We start from the raw sequence: 27,362 nt of genomic DNA, 5'->3' as shown, positions 1-27,362 counted from the left end.
GCATCAAGCAGCATTTGCAGCATCGAGGCGATGCTGCCAAGAAGGGGGGCAATGACACATGCCATTCATAGACGACGAAGATTTGAACCGGCGATTCGGAGAAGACGACGAAGCGAAACGGTGCTCCGCTTTCGTGCTGCCCTGACTGGTTGTTGACGTTCTTCGGTGTCAGAGTGCCAGAGCGCCTTCTGTGTAACGTTACGTTACAATATTTCAGTTTTACGATATTCGTACTGCAGCTGCAGCTATATAGAGGTCTTGCCCCTTCACTGCCAGCTAGCCAAACTGAGGGAACGGCAAGTGCAAGCACTTCTTTGTATCAAGAAGCACCAGTATCAATTACCATCTTCAAAATGATATAGTTTGGTTTCCAATTGTGCTTTCATTTCGATATTTTATTCAAGTAGCAAGACTTGCACAACCGCGCCGAAATGACATGAGAATCTACACAACGCTCGTGTCTCGACAAAAGGCAATGTGTTGCCGATTCAATAAGATCTCACTCTAACTTCCTGTATGCTTTCTAATCACCACAGTATTGCGTAGCGAAGAAAAACACATCCAATATTTCCAATAATTAAGAAAGTTTAAACAAAGTTCAGTTTTAAAGGAACTACTTCGGTACATGCGGCGGGGGGGGGGGGGGGGGGGATCTCAGGAAGGTTTGAATCATTAAAGAATAACTGGAAATTAATACTTAGCCTGTACTTTGGTTTTTTCTTGTGTTTTGTGTTATTTTTGTTGCTGTCATAAAATTCCTCGGTGCACTAGTACTTATTAGTCTTCAAGCGTTTTGAACGCCCTGTGTTTAGCGAACATTTCATGACGACAAACGCTGCTATGGTTCGTGGAAGGGTGGGTTCATTTATTTTAGTTGTTGCACCCACGTTCGATATATTAGTGCGAAGATAGAAGCGAAATAGCATTAAAGGTGGCTGGCTCCTCTTTCCATAAAAATGCCTGGAATCCCCCAAGACTGTACTTGTTCTCATCGCTTTCGCTGCTTCTCAAGTCGTGTATATTTATAAATTTCCTCGGTGTTATCCGTAACTGTTTTGTTTTTGTTTTTCAAAATCTACAGAATCTATCGGCAATTCCAACCGCTAATTAAAAGAGAAAGATAGAAGATGCTTCCTACTTAAATCTCGGAACTCAGTGGAAGATGCATAGCAGCAGTAGCCAATTCATCACGCTCTATCCCACGACGTTCTTTCTCCTGTATCGACCGCTGCACGCGTACATTGTCGCTTATTTTTTTACCGTAGACAATACATGTATTGAGCTCATCGCGCAGTTCGATCAATATGAGTCCTTCGCATTGCCTTCTGGATCCACGTCGTTCATGCAGGCGATATAAAGTCACGGGAGTAAGGCGTATGCTCCTGTAGACGAGCATTGAGATGTGCACTTTCCTGAACGTCTCCAAGATTACATAGGCATATACTAATGCAATGGCGATATAATCACCCGGACCGAATAAACAGTTTCGGGACGAGTAAGTTCAGCTTTTCCTTCGTGTGTCACGGTGGGAGGGGTATTATATAGGTGCATGCGCCTGTGCGTGTTTATGTGTGCTTGCAGTCGTTCGTCATTTTATGCGCTTCCTCTACAATTCTACAAACTACGCGATAATTTGTTCTTCAATGTTTTTGTACCCAATCCCCGTAGCATTCTCACGCCAAACCACTGCTCGCGTAAAAGCTCCCACCGGTATCTTCTCTCACGAGTGAAGCTAACTGTGAGTTTCGACATTGTTTACGTTAACAGAGCGCCGAGTTCTCTAAGATAAAGCAATGACATTCTCCTTCATGCTGCGTCCCCTCACCTACCCCCTTCGCTCGATGCCACGGCTCTCAAAGTACACGGCATGCCTTTTCCCCAAGTGGCCGCTTGCGGGGAGCTGCAGTCAGCGGAATCAGTCTGACTGCAGTCTGGCTGCCTAACCGACTGACTGCAGCAGCAGTCAGTCGGTTGGTCACTAATGAGATTTATGTCATTGGTCACTTGCTGTTTGGATATGATGCTTCCGCAATGCTTAAATCTTTCACGCTATGTAGCAATTGTGAAGAAGAAGATGGGCCCCTTCGCTGGACGCGGACGAAGAGGAAGCAGTTGTGGAATTGCCATCTCGCAGATTGTGTTGGTCTTGATCGCCCCGCTTCCCCGCCGACCACAACGCCGTCCTCGATGCACTTCCACATTTGGTGGAGGTGCGAGGTAACAGTGCTCCTCGTCACGGTACTCCTCGTGAATTGCTCAGTGACACAGGCCGTACTTTCTTATATGACGTCGTTCAAGCCCTGCTCGCTCAGTGCCAAAAAATTCACCGCACTTGCATCGCCTACCACCCGCAAACAAATGGCCTTAGTGAACGATTTAATCGCACCCTCGGTGACATGCTCGCGAAGTACATCGGATCCAACCACAAAAACTGGGACATTGTCCTTCCTTATATCACCTATGCGTACAACACTGCGTACAACACTGCACGGGTTTCTCTGTTCTTTTTTATTTATGCTCGCCATCCATCTTCGCCCCTTGATACTGTCCTCCCCTACAACCCGTACTCTTCAGAATGTACCACAGTGACCGAAGCTGCACAGCACGCAGAAGAACGCCGCCAAATTGCACGGACATTCACAACCGACTCTCAGTGGCGCCAAAAATATCGCCATGACACTATTTAGAAGATTGCACCACACTTCGAGCCCGGCTCACTCGTGTGGCTCTCTGGCTCCATCCGGCAGCCCCGGCCCTCTCAACAAAACTGATCTCCAAGAATCATGGGCCATACCGCGTCGTCGCGCGCACTTCACCAGTGAGCTATGCTGTTGAGCCGCTTACGCCAGTTTCCGATTTGCGACGCCATGGCGGTTAAAATGTTCATGTGCAGCGCCTTAAGCCGTTCTACGATCCCATAGTATATTCGTCCCCTTAAGTCGCCAGGATGGCTCCTTTTTCCCTGAGGGGCATTGTGAAAAAGAAGATGGGCCTCTTCGCTGGACGCTGACGAAGAGGAAGCAGTTGTGGAATTGCCATCGCGCAGATTGTGTTGGTCGTGATCGCCCCGCTTCCCCGCCGACCTCGACGCTGTCATCGACGTACTTCTTCTACACAATAAATACCCATTTAAAATTACTACATATAGGACAATACCTCAGCAGTGCTTTCTAGGCGGCGCACATATGCAGTTTATTATGGTTCGCCGCATGCTCATGATCGTAAGCAACGTGCTTTGTGGTGTTCCGTCTGAAGGTCATTAAGTTGTTTGATGCACTATGTTTTGGATTAATGGTTGGACAGCTACTGTTAAGGAGTGGTGGTGACCAATGGTAGCGCGTGCACATAACTTACGGGACTGCGAATGTACCAACAGATAGCAAAGAAAAATGGGCGTTGAAATCGTTAAATTCACCACCGCTGTCGTAGCGTCAGCAGCAAAGCCCTGTATCGAGGTTTTGATTTTGTTTGCAAGTGAGCCTCACAGTATTTCAGTTGATGAGCAATAAATCTAAGTATTAAATAAAGGCTTTGATCTGTGCTCGATACTTTCAATAACGTTTGGCTTTGATAATTTTACGCAGGGAATTTTATGCATTGAGAGTGACCGAATAAACAAGGAACGAAAGGCAGAGGAGACTGAGACACGTTGCAAACGAAGCATGACTACAGCAACGAAGTCTCATCGTTTGAAGCCCGACTGCCCGTGGAGTTGGATGGTTGCCGTGGCATGCGCGTCTATGAATTTCTTCACGGCGACCATGACCTATTCATCGGGAGTGGTTTACACGTACATCATGGAGCTGTACAGAGTATCACGTCAAGACGCCGCCTGGCCGCTGTCTATTGCACCCTTCAGCCTCAACATCGTCGGTAAGAAGGCCTGTCATGTGGCAACGAAATACTTTATAATCTTGGCCATGACAATTTTTTTCTTGTGATGGACAAAAACTATGGCTGGCAGGGATTCTTTCGGAATTAGGACATAACTGGAAACGCAACCAACTTTATATCATTAGCTGGTCAAATGTTAGTGACTGCAATCACGTTTAGTATGAGGCACGCAGATGTAATACAAGCCAGCGCACCTATATATACAACAGTGATGACCACAAAATGAATGCCTCTATGAAAATGTGTTAGTGGCAGTGAGAAAAAAAGTTCTTTCGAGGCACTAAGATCGCTCTTAAAGGGCCACTGTCCAGGGAAGGCCCTTTTAAGCAAAGGAACCCAGTGTTTCCATCAGGTACCGGAGATAGTCAGTGCAAAATGCTACAGTGACACGCGCGCCGCAAAGCATCGAAAGTACAATTCAAAGCTCTCTCATGCTCTCCTCCGGGAAGCCAGCGTCCCCGTTTCCTGCGCTGGCCCGACGAGCCACAGTAATGACGTACGTACCGCGAACGACGTCTATTGGTCTGTCTCGCTGACTGACGGGAGAAGGATGGGTGTCTACCGCTCGCTGCGCGCTTTTCCCTCGCCACGGCCAGACTGAATCCAGCGGCGCGCGCTCCCTCGGCCGTTCTTTTTTTTATTTTATTCTTTTTTTTTTTTGCGCTCGCGGAGTGCCACGCCCCACCTCCCGCCAAACGCGGAGGAGGAAGGGGAATTTGTCTTGCGGAGGCTAGACGACCTCGGGCAGGAGAGTGAAAGACCTTTGCGAGGGAACGGAAGGAGAGAAGCATGACAGAATCGGGTGATTGCGGTGGCTGTAACTGCGTTATTAGTTTCTCTTTTCAAAAGCATTTTGCGGCCTTGCGTTCTAGGGGTGAAGTCTCACAGTCAACGGGGAAGAAAATATTTTCGACCGGAGGGTGGACAGTGGGCCTTTAAGGGGATGAAAGCCTTAAAATTTTTCTTTATTTATGAACATATCTTGTTCAAAATTAGCATGCAAATGTGGGAAATAATATAGATCTCAAATCTACATTTCAATTTGAAATATCTCATCTGGAAGAGACGATATGATAAAATAACAATAGCGTTTTCTACAGGCCACGAAAACCGAAAGTTAACGTGGAAAACACTAATCGTGCGCCCATCCAGGCATCATGCTGGTTGTGTAGGTCCTCGGAAAAGAACCATGTAGTGATAACCGGACGGGAAGGAATCCATATAGCCCTGACTTGACGAGGTAACGGATAAAAAGCGAGGAAGAAAGTGGTCAATTGATTAGACTTAAGAAGAAAAGTATAGGATTTGGAGGTTCTTGCTGAAGAGCAGATATTCGGCTTTGACCGTGGTTGACGACTTCTGTCTACAGATATCCCTTTTCAGTGCGCAGAAGGTGTAGATGGTTGGTAGCTTTAAAGGATATAGGTTGATTATCCTATAGTACAAACAGATTAAAACATGCCACAGCATGACCCTTTAGACCAACAGACAAAATAGAACTGGTAGAGCTATCGAAGGCAATGAACTGAAAAAAACCTTTTATAAGATGAGAACTTGGATTCCCCTGAAGAACAGTGGAAAAATAAAAGGCGCTGGCAAATATCCTACGGAAATACAAAACTGCGCAAAAAAGACGGGACAAGAAGAACAGAGAGGCACTTCGCTTCGTGTGTGCGCTTCGTGTGTGCCTCTCTGTTCTTCTTGTCCCGTCTTTTTTGCGCAGTTTTGTATTTCCTTACGACATGAACCGACTAGCCCAACATCACATTTTACTTCAAATATCCTACGCATAAGCGAAAATTCGATGTTCGTGCTACAAGATAAGGAGAACATTCATTTAGCCATATAGATAACCCAATTAATGCAGCCGACGAGTTCTACACAGATATATGGCGGCCGTAGCAGAGAGATCAATAAGAACAATATTAAGGAAGCCAGTAGTGCAGTGCGAAAGGTCATCGTGGCGATGACGGTTCTAGAATTAAGAAAAGCTTCAAAAAGCAACGTCAAGTGGTAAACACTGGTAAGGATAAGGTAATTGCCGATGAGCTGAAGCACGGCTATGGTGGCTAGAAAGGTTAGGTGACGCGAGCGGGCGGAGAGCTCCGCCCCTACGTTTCATGCCTCGCGCAGTAGGCGCTGCTCTCAGCACTTCGATGCGTACTCGACTCGCGCTGGGGTACACTGCTGCGGTTGCAGCGCAGTCATACCAACGAAATGTTAAAATTATTGTTACCACTTGAAATATTTTAACCAGGTAAGTAAAATAGGCAAGTCGGGAGTGACGTCAACTGCAAATATGCTATTTGGCACCGTGAAATCGGGCGATGCGGCTGTGCCGGTTGTTTTGCTTGTTGCGCTATTTAATGCTTCTTAAACGATGAAGTTTTCGTCTGAAGGTGCATTACGTTCCCTTTCCCGATGCGCACAGTGGTCGCAGTTATAAAGCTAATTATTTTCGTTTGGTTTTGTGAGCTTTAAAAAGCCAAAGCGACTCGGGCTGAGGGGCATTGCAGTCGAAGATTACTCAGAATGCAGATGGCATGTGATTATTTAACGTGCGGTTGCGTCCCACAATACGCAGGCACCAGGCTAATTTGTATTGTTTTGTTCTCTGCGAATTTGCGGTGCGTCTAAAGTGGAAAAGTGCAATTTTTAGCCAGATGATAGCCATAACGTACAAGACGCGATGTGAAATGGTATTTAAGTACAGAAGGAACAAATTGCAGTTTTATTGACAAAAAACTCTCATGGATAGGCAAAGTTTTGTGTATTGCACATAAGGGCAAGAATGCTGAAAAGAAAATTGAAATATCGCAATGTTGAGATTGCTGTTGAAGGCCTCAAATATACATGTAATAGAGGTAGAATAAACAATTTTCAAACATAACTGCTCACAACCAAATAGCAAATTAACCGCCTCAGTTTAAACAGTTTCATTCTATCTTGCCTTTCTTTTCGCAATAATTCTGCGTCTTCAGGTAGAAGTGTAGTCTGCTAAGAACATAGATCTTGATCACTTTGTTTGTCACAGATGTACTATGTTCGTGACAACCAACCAGCTGCAGTTTGGTCATTTGGAGAAAGGATACCAAGTCCATAAGGCTGTCTCTTCGGATTTCACGCGCACTAAACCAGCGAGCAAAGATTTTTTTAAGGGATACCGCAGGGGCGTTTAGATTGGTTGATAGAAACCACGACCGGCTTTATAGAAACAAAGACCGCCTCTGTCAACTGCACTGGTAAGACACGCTGCGTCTGGAGCAGGTCCGTCCTTGAGACTGAGGAGTTGTCTGCAGCTCTTCACATTTGGTGCCAGCGATGCATTTCTTCGCCGCATAACCAGCGACATAAAATATGAGCCTTGAATCACTGGCCTGAGTGATGAGAGATGCGTGTTCTATGCCACAGTCTTTGAGAACTTCATTTGCCTCACTCAGGTCTCCCACATCGAGAGGCTAGTCATGGACGATGCTTTCACTATTTTTTTTAGCAATTGACTGGCCTTTTGCCTGACAACGATGCTTTTATTAATTTTTTTAGCAATTGACTGGCCTTTTGCCTGACAACGATGCTTTCATTAATTTTTTTAGCAATTGACTGGCCTTTTGCCTGACAACGATGCTTTCATTAATTTTTTTAGCAATTGACTGGCCTTTTGCCTGACAACGATGCTTTCATTAATTTTTTAGCAATTGACTGGCCTTTTGCCTGAAAACGATGCTTTCATTATTTTCTTTAGCAATTGACTGGCCTTTTGCCTGACAACGATGCATTCATTATTTTTTTTTTACAATTGACTGGCGGTTTTCCTGACAACGATGCTGTCATTAATTTTTTTAGCAACTCCCTGGCCTTTTGCTTGACAACAATGCTTTCATTAATTTTTTTAGCAATTGATTGGCCTTTTGCCTGACAACGATAATTTAATTTTTTTTTTTGCAATTGACTGACCTTTTGCCTGACAACGATGCTTTTATTAGTCTTTTTTTTAGCAATTGACTGGCCTTTTGCTTGACAACGATGATTTCAATAATGTTTTTTACAATTGTCGGGCCTTTTGCCTGACAACGATGCTTTCATTAATTTTTCTTTTTTACAATTGACTGGCCTTTTGCCTCACAACGATGCTTTCATTAATGTTTTTTTTACAATTGGCAGGCCTTTTGCCTCACAACGATGCTTTCATTAATGTTTTTTTTACAATTGGCAGGCCTTTTGCCTGACAACGATGCTTTCATTAATTCTTTTTTACAATTGACTGGCCTTTTGCCTGACAACGATATTTGAAGTTCTTTTTTAGCAATTGATTGGCCTTTTGCCTCACAACGATGCTTTCATTAATGTTTTTTACAATTGACTGGCCTTTTGCCTCACAACGATGCTTTAGTTATTTTTTTAGCAATTGAATGGCTTTTTGCCTGAAAACGATGCTTTCACAGATTTTTTTTTTTTTTTTGCTGGGGGTTTCTAAACGCAAAAGAAACAGAAAAGTACGCACATGTACTACACACTCGCACTAGCACCTCAGCAAGAAAAACTATATAGGCACCAAACAAAGCAGGATAAACTGAGCTAGGGCAAAGCTTATCGTAAAATAGCAGCACAGCTCAAGCAGCATACTTTTACAATTTTTTTTTTACAATTGGCTGGCCTTTTTTCCTGCAACGATGTTTTCATTAATTTTTTTAAGCAATTTAATGGCCTTTTGCCTGACAACGATGCTTTTACATGCAAGAGAAACAGAAAAGTACGCACATGTACTGCACACTCGCACTAGCACCTCGGCGAGAAAGACTATATAGACACCAAACAAAAGGATAAACTGAGCTAGGGCAAAGCTTATCGTAAAATAGCACCACAGCTCAAGCAGCATATCTACAGGCAAACAAGAACGAACGCGCTGGCGTGCGCCGGAGAATGCATCGAAGAGCTGACAGCAGCGCCACAGCGGCAACCAGTGGCGGCGGCATGAACCAAAGGCGCGTTTTCTCCAAGTGGCGGAATGCGCGGTCGCGCCACCTCTCCCTTCTAGCCACCATAGCACGGCGGAGAGACTGTGCCAGAAACCTATCTTCCTGTATGCACAGTGCCTCACGGCGTCGAGAGTTCGGGAATTTAGGAAACGCATTATTATAATATTCTTTCAAACAAGCAGGACTTCAAGGACAAGAAAGAGCACTGACCGTTGTCTAAAAGGTAATTTGTAAGGCAAGCGCTAGCACAATCCGGACAGCTTTAGACTTATGTCAGGCAAAGGGCCAGGTGGCCTTTATTAAAGGGCACACGGTAATAGACCGTGTTCACTCAGACTAGCGAAAGGTGATACGGAGAAGTACAGACTATAACGGGCTCATATATTCAGCCTTGCTGGATTACCAGAAAATATTTGGCGAGCACGAAGCCTTACCACTCACGAGAAATACATAAATAGGGTGTCGAAGGGCTATATGTAAAAATACAGCCGTTTTTCTTCAAGAAACTAGCAAAATCACCTCGTGAAGCGATTTGGGAAAGGAAGGTGCAATATATCCTGCGCAAATTACCACGTGTTTCAGGGAGGCACCAAATATTCTGACTGGGAAGAGTTGGAATAAGATTGAATGCAATATACTTATTATTTTGCGATTTGCTGATGACATTGTATCGTCGAGTAACGCAGGGATACGAGCTCCAAAGCACGATCAATGACATACAAAGGCAACGCAGAGCAACGGATCTGAAAATGAATGTCCGAAAACTAGTCATGTCTCTAGCAGTCTCTGCGAAGAACCGCAGTTTACAGTAAGCAGATATGCGCAGGAAAGTGTAAGGCGGTGCTTATACTTATGGCAGTTAGTGACCACAGATCCTGACCCCGCGTGTGAGATAACTAGCAAAAAACTGGATTGAACAGCATTTTGTAAATAACACAAAGCAGTTTACCTTTACTTCAAAGGACGCAATTGGCCGTGGCTTAGCTCAGCTATGCCATGATATAAGTAGCGAGAGAGACATTTCCTGGCTCAGCTTTCTGCGAACATTCACGTTTAGCAATGAGAGAGAGCTTCATATATACCATAGGGGCACTTTGCACCACTCAAGTGCGATGAGGCGAAAGCCATTATGGCGGATGAAATCTTCGGTTTTAGGCCGGACCTTAGCACGCAGGATGTTAAGCTGCTCCTGAAGCACGACATTGTGGAATCTAAGACGAAGTATTCGAAGGTGATATTAGGGCTGGATCTAAAGAAGGCCTTCGATAATTTAAACCACTGGGCGGTCCTAGAGGGACTGAATGAGGTAGGAGTCGGTGTAAGAACCTATTACTACATCAGGGATTTCTTGAGAGAAAGGAGAGCCGAGATAGGGTGTTTCAGGAGAACACTTCGGAAGTGATTCAGCTAGGAAGTAGGGGGACACCGCAAGGGGCGGACGTGTCGCCCCTACTGTTTATTATGACATAAGCATTTGTTGGGCGAATTGCTGTTTTTGATGATCCAAACCTACAACGCACACGACAGGACAGAGATGAAAGAGTGGACACCACACAGCGCTGACTCACAACTAAAGTTTTATTGGATGCCAGCTGGTATAAATACCTCCCTGTCGGCCAGAAAGAATACAGTCCACACTTACATGCGTGGATGACAACTAGTGTACCAGGCACGTATCACCATGCAAATCGCATGCGAGTGAATACAACATAATCAGTGAGCAGGCACTTGCCAATATTTGCAATCAAGGTACTGACTTTCTTTTTCTCACAACGCGACAGATGAAGCACTGATACATTCTTCCGAGAGCCTTCATATTAAGTGAGCTTCTATTATCTCCCTTGCTAACGAGTCACGATTCTTTCCTAACACTGTACATTCCTTATAGTTTGGCGCACAGACGTTGGTATCATCGCCATCTTCATTGTCTTTGCAGTGCCTGCAGTGCTTCGCCACGTGGCCAGTGATAGCGACACGTGAGACATTATACTCATGCTCTTTGAGTCTTTCATTAATACTGCGGCCAGTTTGGCCGATGTATCGCTTACCTCAAGACAGTGGCAGCGAATATACCACCCCTTCCTGGCAAGGCACGAATTGTTTAGCGTGCTTCCTCGGACACTTGGGCGATTCTTTATTCTCTAAATTTACATTCTTAATCAGGCTGGACAATCGTTTGGGCGCCGAATAAGCGACGTCAACGTCTGCATGTTTGCCAATTCGTTTTAGATTGTGCGACACTTTGTAAAGATATGGCAGCACAACAATCGTCCTTTTCTTTTTCTTTTTCATACATTCACTCTTTCTCTTTGATTCTAACTTTTTCTGTAGGTTTCCTGCCACGGAAGCCAATAATTCAGACGGGTATTCAGCCTTTTCCAAGCGGTCTACTTGGTTGCTGAAGCTATGCTCCAGCATGTGTTCACTGGATTTGTTCACTGAGTTCCTAAAAACAGTATGTACAATTGCTCTCTTCACCAGCTTGGAGTGAGCTGATGAAAAAGGCAAGATGGGCTTAACAGCACGGGGCTCATGAGCCCAACGAACATAAGATGGAGTGAAATGAAGCGAGAGATCTAAAAACCTAATGAAATTATTCAATGGTACTTCGTATGATAAAACCAATGGTGCGAGGCATTCTGAGAACACCGAAATGACGTCATGGAATTGCTGCTTGAAATCAAGGTTGTCACAAACTAAAAACATAAAGTAGTCGTCAACAAATCTAAAAATGCTACAAACTCTGGAACCTTCAAATCACTCTTTCACCCTTCTGTCTCGTGCAGCCAGGAACACGTCGGTAAGGAAAGGCGCTAGACATGCGCCAATACAGATCCCCTCTTTCTGAATAAAAATATCGCCATTCCATTCCGCAAAAGCTGAGACGAGACAGAGTGACAACAATTCAAGGAAACCAGTCGTGGAAATTCCGCTCTCATTCTGAAATGCAACAGCACCATGTTCATCAATCAGGTCGTTGACAGAAGACAAAATTTCTGCATGAGGAATGGTGTAATAAAGATCCTTTACATCGACTGAAAATCCACGAATCTTCTTATTGTAATTACTTTCTAGGAACGCGATAGCATAATTCGAACTTTTCACTCTAAAAGGGTCGTCAATTGACAAAAGATTCAGTTTTTTTCTCTAGAAACTTAGCTACATGCTGCTGCCATGTTCCAATTTCTGAGACAATTACATGGTACGGCCAATCTGGTTTATCTGTTTCCGCAGTGAAAAACATATGCAACCACTTTCTAGAGCTGCTTTTGATCTTACTTGATAGCCTATTTAATTCCAGCCTATTAACAGGTTTTTTAACCTTGCTCTTAACTTTCGAAACTGACACATCGCTGCGTTTTTCATACACCGCAAGAACAGCTTCCGATCCTTTCGAAATATACACGTTCCTGTCCAAGACGACAAAACCTCCGTCCTTATCAGCAAGTAGCAGAGTGAACGAGTTCTCTTTCAGTCAACTAACCGTCTTATGCAGAGGTAGCTTCGTCCCACATATGTATTGGTTCATGTCTAGCGCCTTTCCTTAGGGACGTGTTCCTAGCTGCACGAGACAGAAGGATGACACAGCAATTTGAAGGTTTCAGAGTTTGTAGCATTTTTAGATTTGTTGGCGACTACTTCGTGTTTTTAGATTGTGACAACCGTGATTTCAAGCAGCAATTAACTGACGCCATTTCGATGTTCTCAGAATGCCTCACACCATTGGTTTTAACACACGAAGTGCCATTGAAGTGCCATTTCATTAGGTTTTTAGATCTCTGCCTTCATTTCACTCCGTCTCATGTTTGTTGGGCTTATGAGCCCCGTGCTGTTAAGCCCACCTTGCCTTTTTAATCAGCTCACTCCAAGCTGGTGAAGAGAGCAATTACACATACTGTTTTTAGCAACACAGTGAAGAAATCCTGTGAGCACAGGTTGGAGCATAGCTTCAGCAACCAAGTAGACCGCCTGGCAAAGGCTGGCTGCCGGTCTGAATTATTAATTTCCGTGGCAGGAAACCTGCAGAAAAAGTTAAAATCAAAGGGAAAGAGTGAATGTATGAAAGACAAGAAGAAAAGGAAGATTGCTGTGCTGCCATATCTTCACAAAGTGTCACACAATTTAAAAAGAAGTGGCAAACATGCAGACGTCGACGTCGCCTATTCGGTGCCCAAACGATTGTCCAATCTGATTAAGAATGTAAATTCAGAGAGTAAAGAATCGCCCAAGTGCCCAATAAAGCACTCTAAACAATTCGTGCCTTGCCAGGAAGGGGCGGTATATTCGCTGCTACTGTCTTGTGGTAAGCGATACATCGGCCAAACTGGCCGCTGTATTAACGAGTATAACGAGCATGAGTATAATGTCTCACGTGTCGCTATCTCTGGCCACGTGGCGAAACTGCAGGCACTGCAAATGCAATGAAGATGATGATACCAACGTCTGTGCGCCAAACTATGAGGAATGTACAGTGTTAGGAAAGAACCGTGACTCGTTAGCAAGGGAGATAATAGAAGCTCACTTAATAGGAAGGCTCTCGGAAGAATGCATCAGTGCTTCATCTGTCGCGTTGTCAGAAAAAGAAAGACGGCACCTTGACTTCGAATGTACAAGTGCCTGCTCACTGATTATGTTGTATTCACTCGCATGTGATTTGCATGGTGATACGTGCCTGGTATGCTAGTTGTCATTCACGCATGTAAGTGTGGCCTGTATTCTTCCAGGCTGCCAGGGAGGTATTTATACCAGCTGGCATCCAACAAAACTTTAGTTGTGAGTCGGCACTGTGTGGTGTCCCTCCTTCATCTCTGTCCTGGCGTTTGCATTGTAGTTATGGATGTTTAATATGGCCATGAGAAAGTTGCAAGGGCAGCTAAAGGCGCTTAGCAACCCGAATCCTAAATTCAGCATGTATGCAGATGACATTATTATGTGGATAGATAAGGGCAGTGATGGAGAGATTGAGCAAACTCTCCAGGCGGCAGGCGACAGTATTTTAGCATACGCGGCGAAAAGGGGCCTAGAGCACTTTCTGTAAAAGTCTGAATTTTCATATACAAGGACGGAGCGCTTAGAAATACCCGCCTTCAAAAATTCAAATTCTGGTAGGTGGAGTTGATGTTCCGGAAGTGGAGACTATTAGAATCCTGGGCTTACACCTGCAGGCGAATGGCCATAATGATGTTACCATCAAAAAGCTCAAAGGCTATGTCATGCAAACATTGGGTTTATTTAGGAGAATATCAAGTAAGAAAGGGGGTCTTAGAGAGAAATGTTTGATTAAATTGGTTCAGGCCATTATTACGAGTAGAGTGAGCTATGCGACACCTTACTTGAACTTTAAGGCGGCAGAAAGGAGTAAAATTGTTGCCCTTAATTAAAGTGTATCAAGGGGGCATTGGGGCTGTCTCTGACGGCATCCACAGAGAGATTGTAGGCTATAGGAATGCATAATACTTTGGCGGAACTGATTGAGGCGGTAAATCTCTCGCAGCTAGTAAGGCTCAGAACCACAAGGGTAGAGAGGGTAATTTGGAAAAAGCGGGGCTGAATCCAGGTAGGGGAAAGGGGATGCAGGCCACCATAGGGTGGAAGGCACGACAGTGTGTTCAAGGCCCCCCATTGCGGAGAAATGTGCACCCGGAATACAATAAAGAGAGAAAGCAGGAAAGGGCTGAGGCTCTGGAAAGTATATAAGGAAGGAAGCCGAGGGAGCAGGTCGCATTTGTATATGCGGCGGGAGGCTCGAAATTTCTACTGCCGAGAAGGTCGGATTGAGCAAGCGGAGGAAGGCTGCAACCGAGAAGGGCGTCTGCTGTCGTATTATGATGTGACGCAGTATCATAGAAGGCAGCGTTTGAAACTGCCCCCTCCAGACAAGACTTCAGATGGGAAACAAAAGACGGTATGGATTCGTCTGCAAGCAAATGGTAAATCCGGTCGTTAACAAATGTATATTCCCGGACTTTAAAGGTGAGCGGCAGGGTTTGCGGGCAGAGGGGTATACCTGAACCACATAATATGGGAATGTTTGCATTTCCCAGACAGGGCAAACAAAATGGATAGTAGAGAATCCTGGGAGGCTTTGCTGAAAAGCGCAACCCCGAAACACCATCTTTTAACGGTTCGGCTGACTGAACAGGCCGCCATGATCCAAGGGATTTCGGACTGCGTCTGAAGCTGATTCCCACCTACCCCAAAGCGCCTCTCCTCTAGAGGGGAGGACCTGGGGTAGAAAAGAGCCTTTTCTGTCGAACAATAAAATTGATTCACTTCCTCACTCACTCACTCACTCACTCACTCACTCACTCACTCACTCACTCACTCACTCTAGTGAACCCATTTGAAACTCCGCTGATGCCTGCGGCACTGAGTCTGCTTCTATAGCTGTGTGGTGCGGCGTTCGAGGAAGCGCCAAATTAATGGCGCCGCACGGACGCCTGGATCGAAAACGCGACGGGGTCAACTTCGCAATATGCGTGGATCGCAAAGTAACGTAATCGCCAGTTGTTACGCCACGATGTGATGTGACGTCATTATGACGGCACTTCTGCTCATTAGACAAGACCAACTGTGACGTTATGATGACGCCGCATTTGACCATGACGTCAAAGCCGATGACCTCACCATGTGATGATGCCGTGCTCAGTCATTTGTCGTTGCTTATGAATATTAGGCATGACTTATTTCTAATTGGTACTAGTTAATGACTATTTAGTCATTCGTTAGTACTGGTTCGTTGATAGTTATTCTTTTAATTTGCACTGGTTAGTGTCTAGTCAGCCATCAGTCATTAGCACGGAACCACTGATATAGCTCACCAGATTTAATACAGGAGCTGTCCGACCACGCCTCGGCCACCGCCAAGGCGCGGCCACTACCACACCGAAAATGCGACTTTGCGGCCAATAGATCTCGCTACAAAAACGCATATAACAAACAACTGCGCCTTACAGGCACTCACCAATAGAAAAGCGTGAAGGAGAAGAAAAATAACCAACTTAATCTGAGGGCAGTGCGGATAGCTATTAAAAATAAAATAACAGATGAAACATTGCAACGAATGCAGCGAGCATATAGTGGCGCGCGGTACCGAATAAATGTTATGATATCGTAAATGAAATGAAGAAATGAGCATTGGCAAGGCATTCAATGCAAATCATAGACAGCCGACTGGCTTTAAGGATAACAGACTGGATTCTCACAGAAGGCATCTGCAGCGGGGGCATGGGGTAGGGCATATAAAATCATATGGCTGAATGACACAAGGTACTTTTGCAGGGATAAGGTGGTCCCAGCGGGCCCAGAAAGCGAATATCTTAAATTCTGTGGTAGATGACTGATAGAGAGGAGGCAATACCGGTCTGCAGCAGCCGCTTTGATACAAGACTTCAGCCCCTGTTTGATGGTGTCAATTCGGCGCTGTGCGCCGCTTAATGCATTTATCTACTAGGCGACAAATACGCACGAGCCATCACGCCTATATCATATGAATTTCATCCTTAGTCGGGCGCCTAGTAGTCAAGAGCTTCAGTTGACGCTTGCTTAGCGTTTCTTGCGTCAATCGCACGTTTGTTTCTTTGTCATGCAGCACCCCTGGTGGGAATCATGGTGAAGAAGCTCGACATCCGCCCAGTGGCCATAGCTGGAGCTGTGATCAGCTCGGTGTCCGTTTCTCTCTGTTTTTTTGCTCCAAATTTGACATACATCTCCGTCTTTCTAGGAGGATTTTACGGTGAGTGACGGCGGACAGACATATTAAATTAGCCAGACCGCTTGCGTCGGACTTGTGGTAGAGAAGTAATTTAGTGGTTAGGTACTGCTTCCTTTTCCAGGTTGCTAGTTTGTTTACTGAGGCGAATGACTTACTAGATTCATTACGATAAAAGCCAAAACTCCCAGATTGTCCTGAATATCACAGGCATGCGTCTGGCAGCTGCTGACAAGCAGCTTGGTGAGCACTGATTGGTCGGCAGTTTTTAAAACGTCATAAGACACATGGCATGGCCAAATTTGCGGGAGATAGCACAATGGTAAAACATTTAGGGTGGGAGTGGAACGGTCGCCACTCCTAGATCCCTTGTCAGAAACAATAAGGACACGGGTGCATATTCGTAGGAACAGGTTAAAGTACAGGCCTTTATATAATTTCTGCAACTTTCAACTCCATCGTCACTCGAATCCATATGAGCATGTCATGGTGGTTGCCAGCGGCCATGGCCAGGCACCAAATAGACAGCCCCACCGTGACCCGGCGCTATGCAAAACAGCGCAACATAAGGTTTAGAGTTTAGGCTCCGATTTCGTACAGTCATGATTGATTGTTTTTCTTCCACTTAGCATGAATCAGATCTCTAAGAAGTGATATAATGCTAAGAAACACTATTCATGCGCCTTCTCATATGAATACAGTTGTGTGTCTGCCGATTTTCAAAACTTATTTACATAGTTTAGAACCTGAAAAAGGTTCTGAACTAGAGTGAATTACACAAACAAAAAGTATAATAATATAGCTGAAAAGAAATACGAACAGTAATCATGAAATAAGCAGTTGTTTACACCAGGAAAATATATAAGGAGCAAAACGCTACAAGCTGAAAACAAATTTCACCATTGGCGTTTGCCCGCTAACAGTGCGAGGTCGAGTACATACTCATAAACAGCGCAAGGTACGAAACACGGACACATAGGAGAGAACGACAGACATTATTGCCTGTCGTTTTCTCCTATGCGTCCGTGATTCGTACCTTGTGCTGTTTGCTGATGTACCCAAGAAGATTGAGTTGATTGAGTAGTGAAACGGTTTCCTTTGTAATTAGAGAATGCTGATATTTTACCGATGATTGATTATAGTTTAAAGGGATCATGCCGGGATAATCATGGTCTTCTAAATGATGAGGCTGTCAGCATATATCATATGGAATATCCGGGTATGCGATAGTTCTCTCACTAAGAGCGACTCTACTTCTCATTCTGATGAAGCTGTAGAACAATGGTTATAGTTGCAAAGAATTAAATCGGCTGTTCGGTGTTGTCCCGACTCCAGACAGTTGAAATTTAGATTCACTATTAAGTATGCTTAAACTTCATTTGACTTTTTTCGCTCTCATTTGAGGCTGTTTGCCAGGCTAGCTACTAGGGAGAGATATGCTGCGAACAATAAAATGTGCTTCCTTTTCCTCCACTTGAAAGAACAGCATTTCTTACGCCGATGTCTATACAAAAGGTACATACTGAAATTTAGCACACCACCAACGGTTTATAATTTGCAAATATTGCAGCGTTCAAAAGAACCGCGCAGCAATAGTCGCGTATACAGCTCAGCATCAAATCAAGTTTGCTGCTTACAGAAACTAAATACTCTTTTCGAGAAAGATTACAAGAAATAATTACTGCTAAATGCGTGCAACCAAAACAAAAAGTTGTCAGATAACAGTTTTTCAGATAAACACGCATGTATGCGGATTTGTTTATAAGAAAGTGCAACATTCTAATGGTTAACTTGCTGAAAGCTTGCGTAAGTTAAATTCTCTCTGGAAACCAATGCATGTAAGGTTAAGAAAAGCAGGATGTAAAAAAGGTCGCATATCACACAGGAGTAGATATAGCCCTGAAAAACAAAAAACTAAATTGCGTGAGATTGTGCCAAAACGAAAAGACTGCAACCCTGAGTTACAGACATCAAGTGAGACGATTCCGCTCATGTCATGAGTTCTAGACGAAGGAATTAAAAGTGCGCGTATCACTAGTCATGCTGTAAGTTCGATGTTTAAGAGAATTCTAAAGGTGCCGGCAGTTCGTCATAAATTAATAATTACTGATTACCATTCACGCGACCGCACCAATAGCCTCAGAAATTTGAGCTGTGCAGCTTTCTCAGAAACTTCGCAGCTCATCTACTTAGGCAGCTTGTTTCATACATCGGCCAACACCAATTTCATTTTCTGTTCTTGAGGACTAGCATCTAATCTGCTGACTGTTCTGTAAGGCCAACAAGTTGGTGGCTGTTCCGGACAGACACTAGACCAAGGTCCAAACTCCGGGCCAGAAAAGATCTTTCATCAACTATGAATTCCTGACAAGGCCCTATATCTTACATCTGAGCCGAATGGTTGCGCCGGGCTGGGTAATAACACATAATTACACCTGATATTGCATACCTGTGGCAGCAATCCAAGCGCGATGACAGATCGAGACTGTAATAATGTTACCGGGAAACGCGTGAGCGAAGTGGTGCGTTGACAGACGACGACGACCGAGGAACGCGTGGACGACGAAGTGTTCTGAAAGGCGACGCCCAGTCGAAAAAACTACAGAGCATTTTCTCATTTTACGACAGAATTTCTGTGTGGTTTTTGACGGGAAACCTGTTGTGACAACAGAACGTTCTGTATTAACATCAAAAATTTCTGTAGTTACAACAGAAAAGTGCCACAGAACTACAGACAACAGAAATATACTACAGAAAAACTTCAGAACTACAGGAAAGTACTACAGAACTACAGAAACGTTTGATGGTTACGACAGAACTACAGGATATTTGTCGTGGTTTTGACAAAGTTCTGTAGTTTTTTTCGACTGGGCGACGCTGACAGAGTGGATGCTGCACGGCTCCTGAAGTCCTTGCGCCGAGTTTCGCCCATCGCAGCGCAAGTTACTATAAATACATCCCCGTAACGTCTCAGTGGAGTTGCGGAAGCAGACAGAGCCGCGTCGGTAGTATTTGTGACGGTTCTGAGGTGACGGTCGCTTGCTGAGATCCAGCGTCAGATCGTGTCGAACCCGCGCCCTCCACCAAGATGTTACGGGGATGTATTTAATCTAACGCGGTTTTTTTTAGATTTTGTTTTAAGAATCGCAATAAGCATGTCAGGTGTTTCTTCTCTAAAAATCAGCCTGTAAAAATGAAATTATTTTCTACCCATTTAAGCAACAGTTCAAGTAAAGCAGGCATATCCACTGTCTAACGTGCATTTTGCATATTTACTTTCTCCCTCTTTCATTGTTGCTGTTACCCAGCCGCAGGAGTGAACTGATTACGACACTCGACTACTATGTCCAAGTTTACAGAATCGAATCCCGGCCTCGGTAGCCGCTTTCCGAAGGAGGCCTAAAGCAAGGCATCCGTCTGCTGTGCGATGTCAGTGCCCGTTAAAGAATCCAAGGCGGATAAAATTTCCGGCGCCCTCCACTGCGTCGTCTCTCATAGCCTGAGTAGCTTTAGGACGTTAAACCCCATAAACAAAATCATCATTTATAGTTAAAACGTAGTTAAGGCGTATCCTGAACGCTACGCCGCAGGCCGCCAACCTTGCAGTTAACGTTGTATGTCACATGGTGTTTGTGTAAGATGTTCCCCGGGCCGGTTTTCTTCTAGCATAAACATCTTACAGTCTGCATGGTGCAGCGATATCTAGTGCGAGAAAATTGATACACTGTTATGCAGATCGCTACAGGCACAGAATATACGTTCAGCAATATTTTGTACGTAAAAATTCGTCACCAAAATTCCTGAACACTAAATGATGTTGTGAATGCAAGTTTTGCGAAGCAAGAATGTCAACACGTTGCAGCTAAGTCATATGATCAAAAGATAGCATTAGGTTCCTTATTGTTGGAATCTGGAACCCGCTTATTGTTTAATCTCTATACCCTTCACCACTCACGCAGAGATGCACTTTGTATCACTATACTCAACTTATAAACCCTATCAGCTCACAGCACACCTCTCAGCAACTGTACACATCCCACATTACTCCTACTACCACTTGCAGGATTCCCTGCAAGCTGAAGAAGCAGCAATCGCCCTAGCAATCACACACTCCTCTGCTGAGTATATCTTCTCAGACTCCAAAACAGCAATTAGTAATTATGCCCATCGCAAAATCCACTCCCCGGCCGCAAACATTCTAGCATCAGCCCCTCCACCGAATCACCTCATCACCCTCCTCTAGGTCCCTGCGCAAAGCGGACACCCAGGCAACACGACCGCTCACTCCCAAGCCCGAGCACTCGTCAACCGGGCTCAGAGCGACCTGGGGCCTTCGTCTTGCAGTGCCAGAGATCGGCTTCTTAACTACCACGACCTCACCGTATTTTATAGAAATTCCCGCCTGCTGTACCCTCCTCCGCATAAATCTCTTCCCAAAAGCGACCAGGCTTTCTGGCACAGACTTCAGACGGCCACAGTCATGACCCCTTTCCTTCTCTCTATTATAAACCGTGGCGAAACCTCTCCTCACTGCCGCTTCCCAGTCGAAAAGAACTACAGAAAATTTTCTGATGTTACGACAGAATTTCTGTGCGGTTTTTGACGGGAAACCTGTTGTGACAACGGAACATTATGTCGTAACACCAGATATTTCTGTAGTTACAACAGAAAAGTGCTACAGAACTACAGACAACAGAAATATACTATAAAAAAACTACAGAATTACAGAAAAGTACTACAGAACTACAGAAAAGTCTGATGGTTACGACAGAACTACAGGACTTTTTGTCGTATTTTTGACACAGTTCTGAGGTTTTTTTCGACTCGGTTGTGTCCTAGCACCAAAGCCGACTTTACTCACGTCTTCCTGAACTGCCCGAACAAACCCAAGCCCCCGTGGCAAGGGCCAAGGCATCAGGAGCGATGGGAGGCTGCTCTGCGCAGCTCGCTGCCGGAGGTACAGCTTCTGACAGTGAGCTGGGCCCGAGGGGTCGCCGAAGCTCAAAAGTGGCCGGCCATCTAGAGCGGCTTGAGGGCCCATCGTCGTCCTGCTCCCTCACTTCCCTTTACCCCCCCCCTCACTTGGTTCTTTTTTGAATCATTAAAGTTGTTACCTACCTACCTACCTACCTGCATACTACCACAAGGTGGTTCCATGGCGCCATTCGTCATAGATAAGAGCTGTTCATCAATCACAGGTTTCGTTATACATGGCATTCATCTTTTACGGCAGGTACCAAATATTTCACTCAGCTTATCTCACTCAGCGGGTTGTTCTGTTTTTGTTTTTGTAGGCTAGCATCGTCTTAACGAGTGCACTAAATAGAGTGGGCAAAAGCACTGGACTTTCTGATATGATAGTCTCCTGCACTTAAAGTAAGGTTTAGCCAGCCGTTATTTTGAAAATACAGATTCCTGGCTCCAATGTTCCTTCTCAGGCCTTTTTTGTTTTTTTTTTGTAACGAGAGAACCAGTGGCTATTCTCAGAAGCGCTGGATTAAGGGCGAATTTCCGGCGGACAGTGACAACTCTCCTGAAGCGTACCTTCTTTAAAAGGGAGAGTTGAGCTAGTTGGTGCAACATTTCTTAAACATACAGCACAACAGACGAAGGACAAGCGAGTAGACGGGAATAGCACTCACTAATAAATGCTTGATTTATTGAATCAACACGTATATGTACAAAAATCCTCAGACAGCCAAGTGCGCATTTTCGCAGATAAAAACAACAATTGCCTTCGTCAGAAAAGAGATTTTGCAAGGATGAATGATAACCGATGGCGTTCTTAGGCACGTGTCAGAATTCTTGTTGCTGAGGTAGGCTTCTTAATTCTCTTGTTAACTTTTGTTTGCGCTTGTACAACACTGTTGTTTCTCTAAACAGGGGAGTGCAAGGAGGGTTGCAAAGGGGGCTTTTGACTACCCTATTTGTGGTGTAGTGCCAGGATCGATGATGAAGCTTTGTCTAGGAAGTGTTCATGTTCTCTTTGCCTTATGTTGAGACATCTTCCTAATTTACCAGCGTAATTCCTCCCTCATGTAAAAGGTACTCTGTACACCGCTCCTTCTGAGCACAGAAGAACAGCTATACTGTGTTATACCTGGTATCCACCACAGCATGCTTGTCATTTCTTCTCATTTCTTGTTTGGTCTACCTTAGCGCAAATGCTGTCCAGTTTTATGGGCGCAGAAAATATGACGTACTTCATACCTATGTCCAACTTGCCGTAGGCGGCGAGACATTCCGTGAACATACGGTATGGCGGCAATATTTTTGTTCTTACTGGGTGTCTCAGGATCCGGTCGTTTGCTAAAAGCATTTAGTCTTTTCAGGACCTTGTTGCAGGCAGACAAGATTACGTCATAGCGGAAGCCTGCTGACCTCCATCTATATACCGTATCTTTGACGCTATTCATGGTGGCGTGCCAGCAGGACTTGAAAATTGCTGACTATATGCATGAAACGGCTATACCACACTGAACTAATATGGAATGGAAAAATTTAAAATTGAGCAAGGGCGTCTTTATGTTTGGCGCAAACGCCCAACAGACGTGGTTTTGCCCTAATTCAAACCCAAATCAAGAAAAGAGTGTCACCAGACGGGGTTTCGAATGTAAAGTGCAGGCCTTTTGCACAGTCTTGAAGAGCTTTTAAAATGTCTTTGACGCACATTGAAAGGACATGCATTTCTACAAAAAGAAGGTAATCGTCCATGTATCTGAACACTTTTTTTTTTTCACAAAGGGACCCCGACATTATTATTGATGGCTTTGTCAACATAACTTAGATAAATTGCAATTAAAATTTCTGACATACTCGCTCCAGCGCACAAGCTTGTTTTTGTAAATATAATTGGCCCTCAAACTGAAAAGTGTGGATTGCAGGTCTAATGACAGCAGTTCCAGGAAAGATGACACAGATATGCCAACATTGCGAATGAAATTTCGCTCATCATTGTCATCTGTTACACATTTCAGAGCACAAACCAAGAGATGCTCATGAGGAAGTGAATAACAGAGGTCTTGCACGTATATACTGAAGGCTTTACAGGCGCCTGGGTTGTAACACGATAAATATTCGACAAGAATGGTGGAATCCGACAAATAGAAAGGATGCTCAATTGTCCTCGCCTGTCCTTTGTCTGTTGAGCTGTGTGTTTAAGATAAAGTGGGCATTACCATCACTTCACCTACCTCTATCCATTACAAGTATTCCGTTCATTAGAACCCCACGTAATTTCCAGCTGAGTAGAACAGCGATGCCGACATCCAATAATTAAAGCAGTAGGACGATAGGCTGCCCTCTAGAAGAGCAACTCATGACCAACCTTGTCACCCTCTTTGACAGGGCGGCTACCCACCCCCCTAGTCGACTCGCATATATCCTTGCCGCTCAAGAAAGAAGGAAAGAAGAAAAAAAAATTGTTTGGATGCATGATGTTTTTTCGGTAGTTTTGATGCACCTTCAGCGAAGCCTCCTTAAAAATATTTCCCGCGTTTCTAGTCACGACTTGGAGTGGGAGCGATCATTAAAGGAATAGCATCGGAATAAAAAATTTGCCGACGATTACGTTAGGAAATGCGACATTTGAGCGCATCTCATTAGCTTTTTTCACCTTTCCGATAGATTGAGGCAAAGATTTCGATAAAGACATGTATGTGCAATTACACACTTTTTTTAATTTTCACACATATTCTTTCAAGAAACACTGCCCTAACAGTTCTTGACTGTCATGAAGGAAGCTTTGTGGTCGTACGAAGCCTTCCACTACCGCCACCTCTTTCTCTCTTTTTTCACTGCAACCTTCCTCCTTTTCTTTACAGCTCTGTTACGGTGCCGGCGCATAATTGGGACAGATACTTCGCCTTTTAGTTATGTCAACCAATTTTAAACGCCGCTGATATGTGCTGTACTGCGTCTTTTTCTATAAGCACTGTTGTGCGGCGTTCGAAGAAGCGCCAAATGAATGCCGCCGCACGGACACATAGATCGAACGCCCGGCGGCGTCAGTTTCGTATATGCGTGAATCTCCTGGTGACATCCTGTCATGACGTCACCAGGTTACGAGGCCGACTGCGAAGGTCACGCCGACGGCCACGCCAACGGTCACGCCAACGGCGACGACGACGCGAAACGCAGGAACGGACACCAAAGAGCTGCGCTCTAAACAGGATGTAAATAGTAATAATTAACTTATACCAAAACCTTTCCACAGAAATGGGCGTGCTATATTTTAGAGCGCAGCTATAGTGCCTAGAATATATATAAGTATATTCTAGGCACTATAGCGCAGTTGGCGCCCGTTTATGGGTTTCGCGTCGTCATCGGTCGCGTGGGCATCGTAACCAGCTCCGCCTCCTTTTCATCCCCCCGATTCGAGCCGGCGCATCGGCAACCGGAGCTTCGCAGGAAGCGGGAGGAGCGCGTGCAGCAACCGGAACAACCGGAGAACACGAGGAAAGGAAGAGGGGGGGGGGGGTGGAGGGTCGCCGGAGGCAGTGCTAGCAGCGACTGACTGATGCTGCTGATGCCGCTAGCGAGTCAAAACAACGTGACTGCGTACAGCGCCGTCGCCGCCATGCGGAAAGAGGATGAGGAGCTTCCCCCTTTTCCTGCGTGGCGGCGAGGGTGCTCTCCGGTTAAACGCCGGCTCGCTATCAGCTGATCACGGTGCGTGCATGCCGTTCTCACTCGCTAGCGGCATCAGTCAGTCTCTGCTATCTGTTCGTCGCGCAACGTTCCTATGGGCCCACGCGCTTGCCTTCCGCAACTTGTCGACAACTGCTCTCTTCATTTCTCCTACCACAAAGCTTCTTTCATGACAGCCAAGAACTGTTAATGGAGTGTTTCCTGAAGGAATACGTGTGAAAAATAAAAAAAAGTTGGCTGTAATTGTGCATACGTGTCTTGCTCGAATCTTTGCCTCAATTTATCGAAATGTTGAAACAGTATTTTGTGTTTTTTCCTAAACTAAACAATATGAAACCTGTTAGTGGATCAGGCGCTCGCTTCTGTGTCGTTTCAGGGATTGGGAGCGGCATGCTGATCATTCCGAACGCCATATGCATCAACACCTGGTTCGATCGCAAGAGGGTCAGCGCCAGCGGACTGGTCCACGCAGGAACGACGCTAAGTGCCTTCGTCTTTCCCACGCTGTTCAGGTACTGCGCGGATCACTTTGGACTGAGGGGCGGCTTTCTCATTATCGGCGCCATCATGATGAATGCGGCAGCATTTTCGATTGTCATCCGCTCACCGCCCTGGACATCGAAGCGCGGCGGAGAGACGCGCGCTCAGCGGCCGCCTTGGCCACCCAAGCAAGAGAGTGTCTCGACGGCCCTCGTACGAGCTACCGCAGGCGGCAGACAGAGGCACTATAGCTCCTTCACATCGGCTTCTGAATATGCCAGGCATGGGACAGATAACCAAGCATTCGACGCCGGTCAGGAACGTACTGAAGCCATCCCACCGAGCAAGGGGAAACAGGTAATGAAATTCATTGAGACCGTGACAATAACAGACTGCAATACAGTAGGTGACTCTATAAAGGGAAGATGTAGGCCTCCTATCTGAATCGAACAGCTGCGCAGCGCAACTCAACTGTGGTCTTTATAGATTATTGCAACTGTGATAAATTGCGCACACCCAAGATGTGTCATTTCTTTCTGGAACTCAGAAGCATAGCAAACCTTCCACAATACCATTGATGAACTCGTGGTCCTCACGTCGCACTTTATTACATCTTGCATTTATGTCCTGCTTTTTAAGCGCGTAATAATAGTACAGGAGCTCTTGGTTTGAGCTTAAACAGGCTGCAACACAAATACAGCAGAGAAAAAACTAAATTTTAGCTCACTCGTTTTCGCCATGATACTTTATAATGATGCGACATATGGCGTCGCTCAAAAGTTCTAATTGCGAGTTAAACGAAGAATACAAACGACCCCTTCCTCACGAAGGGAAGTAGAGTCGTCCACACAACTATATAAAACGCTCGAATGGTACACCTAGAAGTACAATGCGTCATTTACTAGGGGCCTTGAGCTCGTAGGAAGGCCTCGCCATGCAATCACGCTCTCATGGATGGTGTGTAAACTCATCAGTACTGTAAAAGTTGTTTCACGCTGGACCGGCAGCGGTAATAGTTTCAACAAAGAAACTGCCCGCTCGTGTGTTCTAAATCCATATGTGTATTTATTTATTCCATTTAATCAAAATACCCACAGCATCATCACCAGACAATAAAGAGGGGGGGGGGGTTAAGAAAAGAAATCATCCGTGGCATGTGCGGATGAAAAAAACAAAAGATACTTGACTAGTTACGACGTAATCGCATAATTTATAAAGAGTGTCACAGTGATGAAGGAAAATTATCGTTGAGTATTATGGACATCAGTTCTTCTGGTGACATATTCCAGTCGGAAAATGTTTTCAGAAACAAAGACATTTCAAATAGATCAGTTGAACACTTGTATTTTTTTATTTTACCTTGAGTGAATGATATCATTCGTAATGACAAGTAGTCCCACACCCGGTAGACAAATCAATGCTCGGCCGCCTCAGTGACCCTGTGATGTCATTTTATTCTCGACGGATCAGGAAGCTTCATGACACCATAGAATTTTGGCTGATGTGAATGCTAATACTTTCACTTTAGAAAGAATTAGGCCTCATCATCAAAAGGAAATTTCGCGACTAAGATGCCTGAAACGAGGCCAATTTTCGTGGATTCCAGAGGCTACATGATACTACTATTGGGTTTACAACGGCCTTTGCCCGTT

At 44.9% G+C, this 27,362-nt stretch overlaps 1 protein-coding gene across 2 annotated transcripts in view; it reads left to right on the top strand.

The window, feature by feature from the left end:
- Positions 1 to 27,362, top strand: part of LOC146178013 (monocarboxylate transporter 12-like) — a 59,755-nt gene that overhangs the window by 5,605 nt on the left and 26,788 nt on the right. Inside the window, exons 1-4 of one of the 2 annotated variants that reach the window (XM_084581909.1) lie at positions 1,360 to 1,495; positions 3,585 to 3,873; positions 16,462 to 16,605; positions 25,607 to 26,067. In XM_084581909.1, coding sequence (XP_084438035.1) covers positions 3,663 to 3,873; positions 16,462 to 16,605; positions 25,607 to 26,067 — 816 coding nt within the window. In that variant the 5' untranslated portion in view covers positions 1,360 to 1,495; positions 3,585 to 3,662. Of the gene's footprint in view, positions 1 to 1,359; positions 1,496 to 3,584; positions 3,874 to 16,461; positions 16,606 to 25,606; positions 26,068 to 27,362 lie in introns of those variants that run through there. The other variant, XM_084581910.1, reaches the window with a different exon arrangement.

The sequence above is a fragment of the Amblyomma maculatum genome, chromosome 10 (genome assembly GCF_055883805.1).
Source record: "Amblyomma maculatum isolate TAMU_Amacu chromosome 10, ASM5588380v1, whole genome shotgun sequence".
NCBI lineage: Eukaryota > Metazoa > Arthropoda > Arachnida > Ixodida > Ixodidae > Amblyomma > Amblyomma maculatum.
The sequence above is the reverse complement of the archived record's forward strand: the minus strand, read 5'-3'. Positions and strand labels throughout refer to the sequence as shown.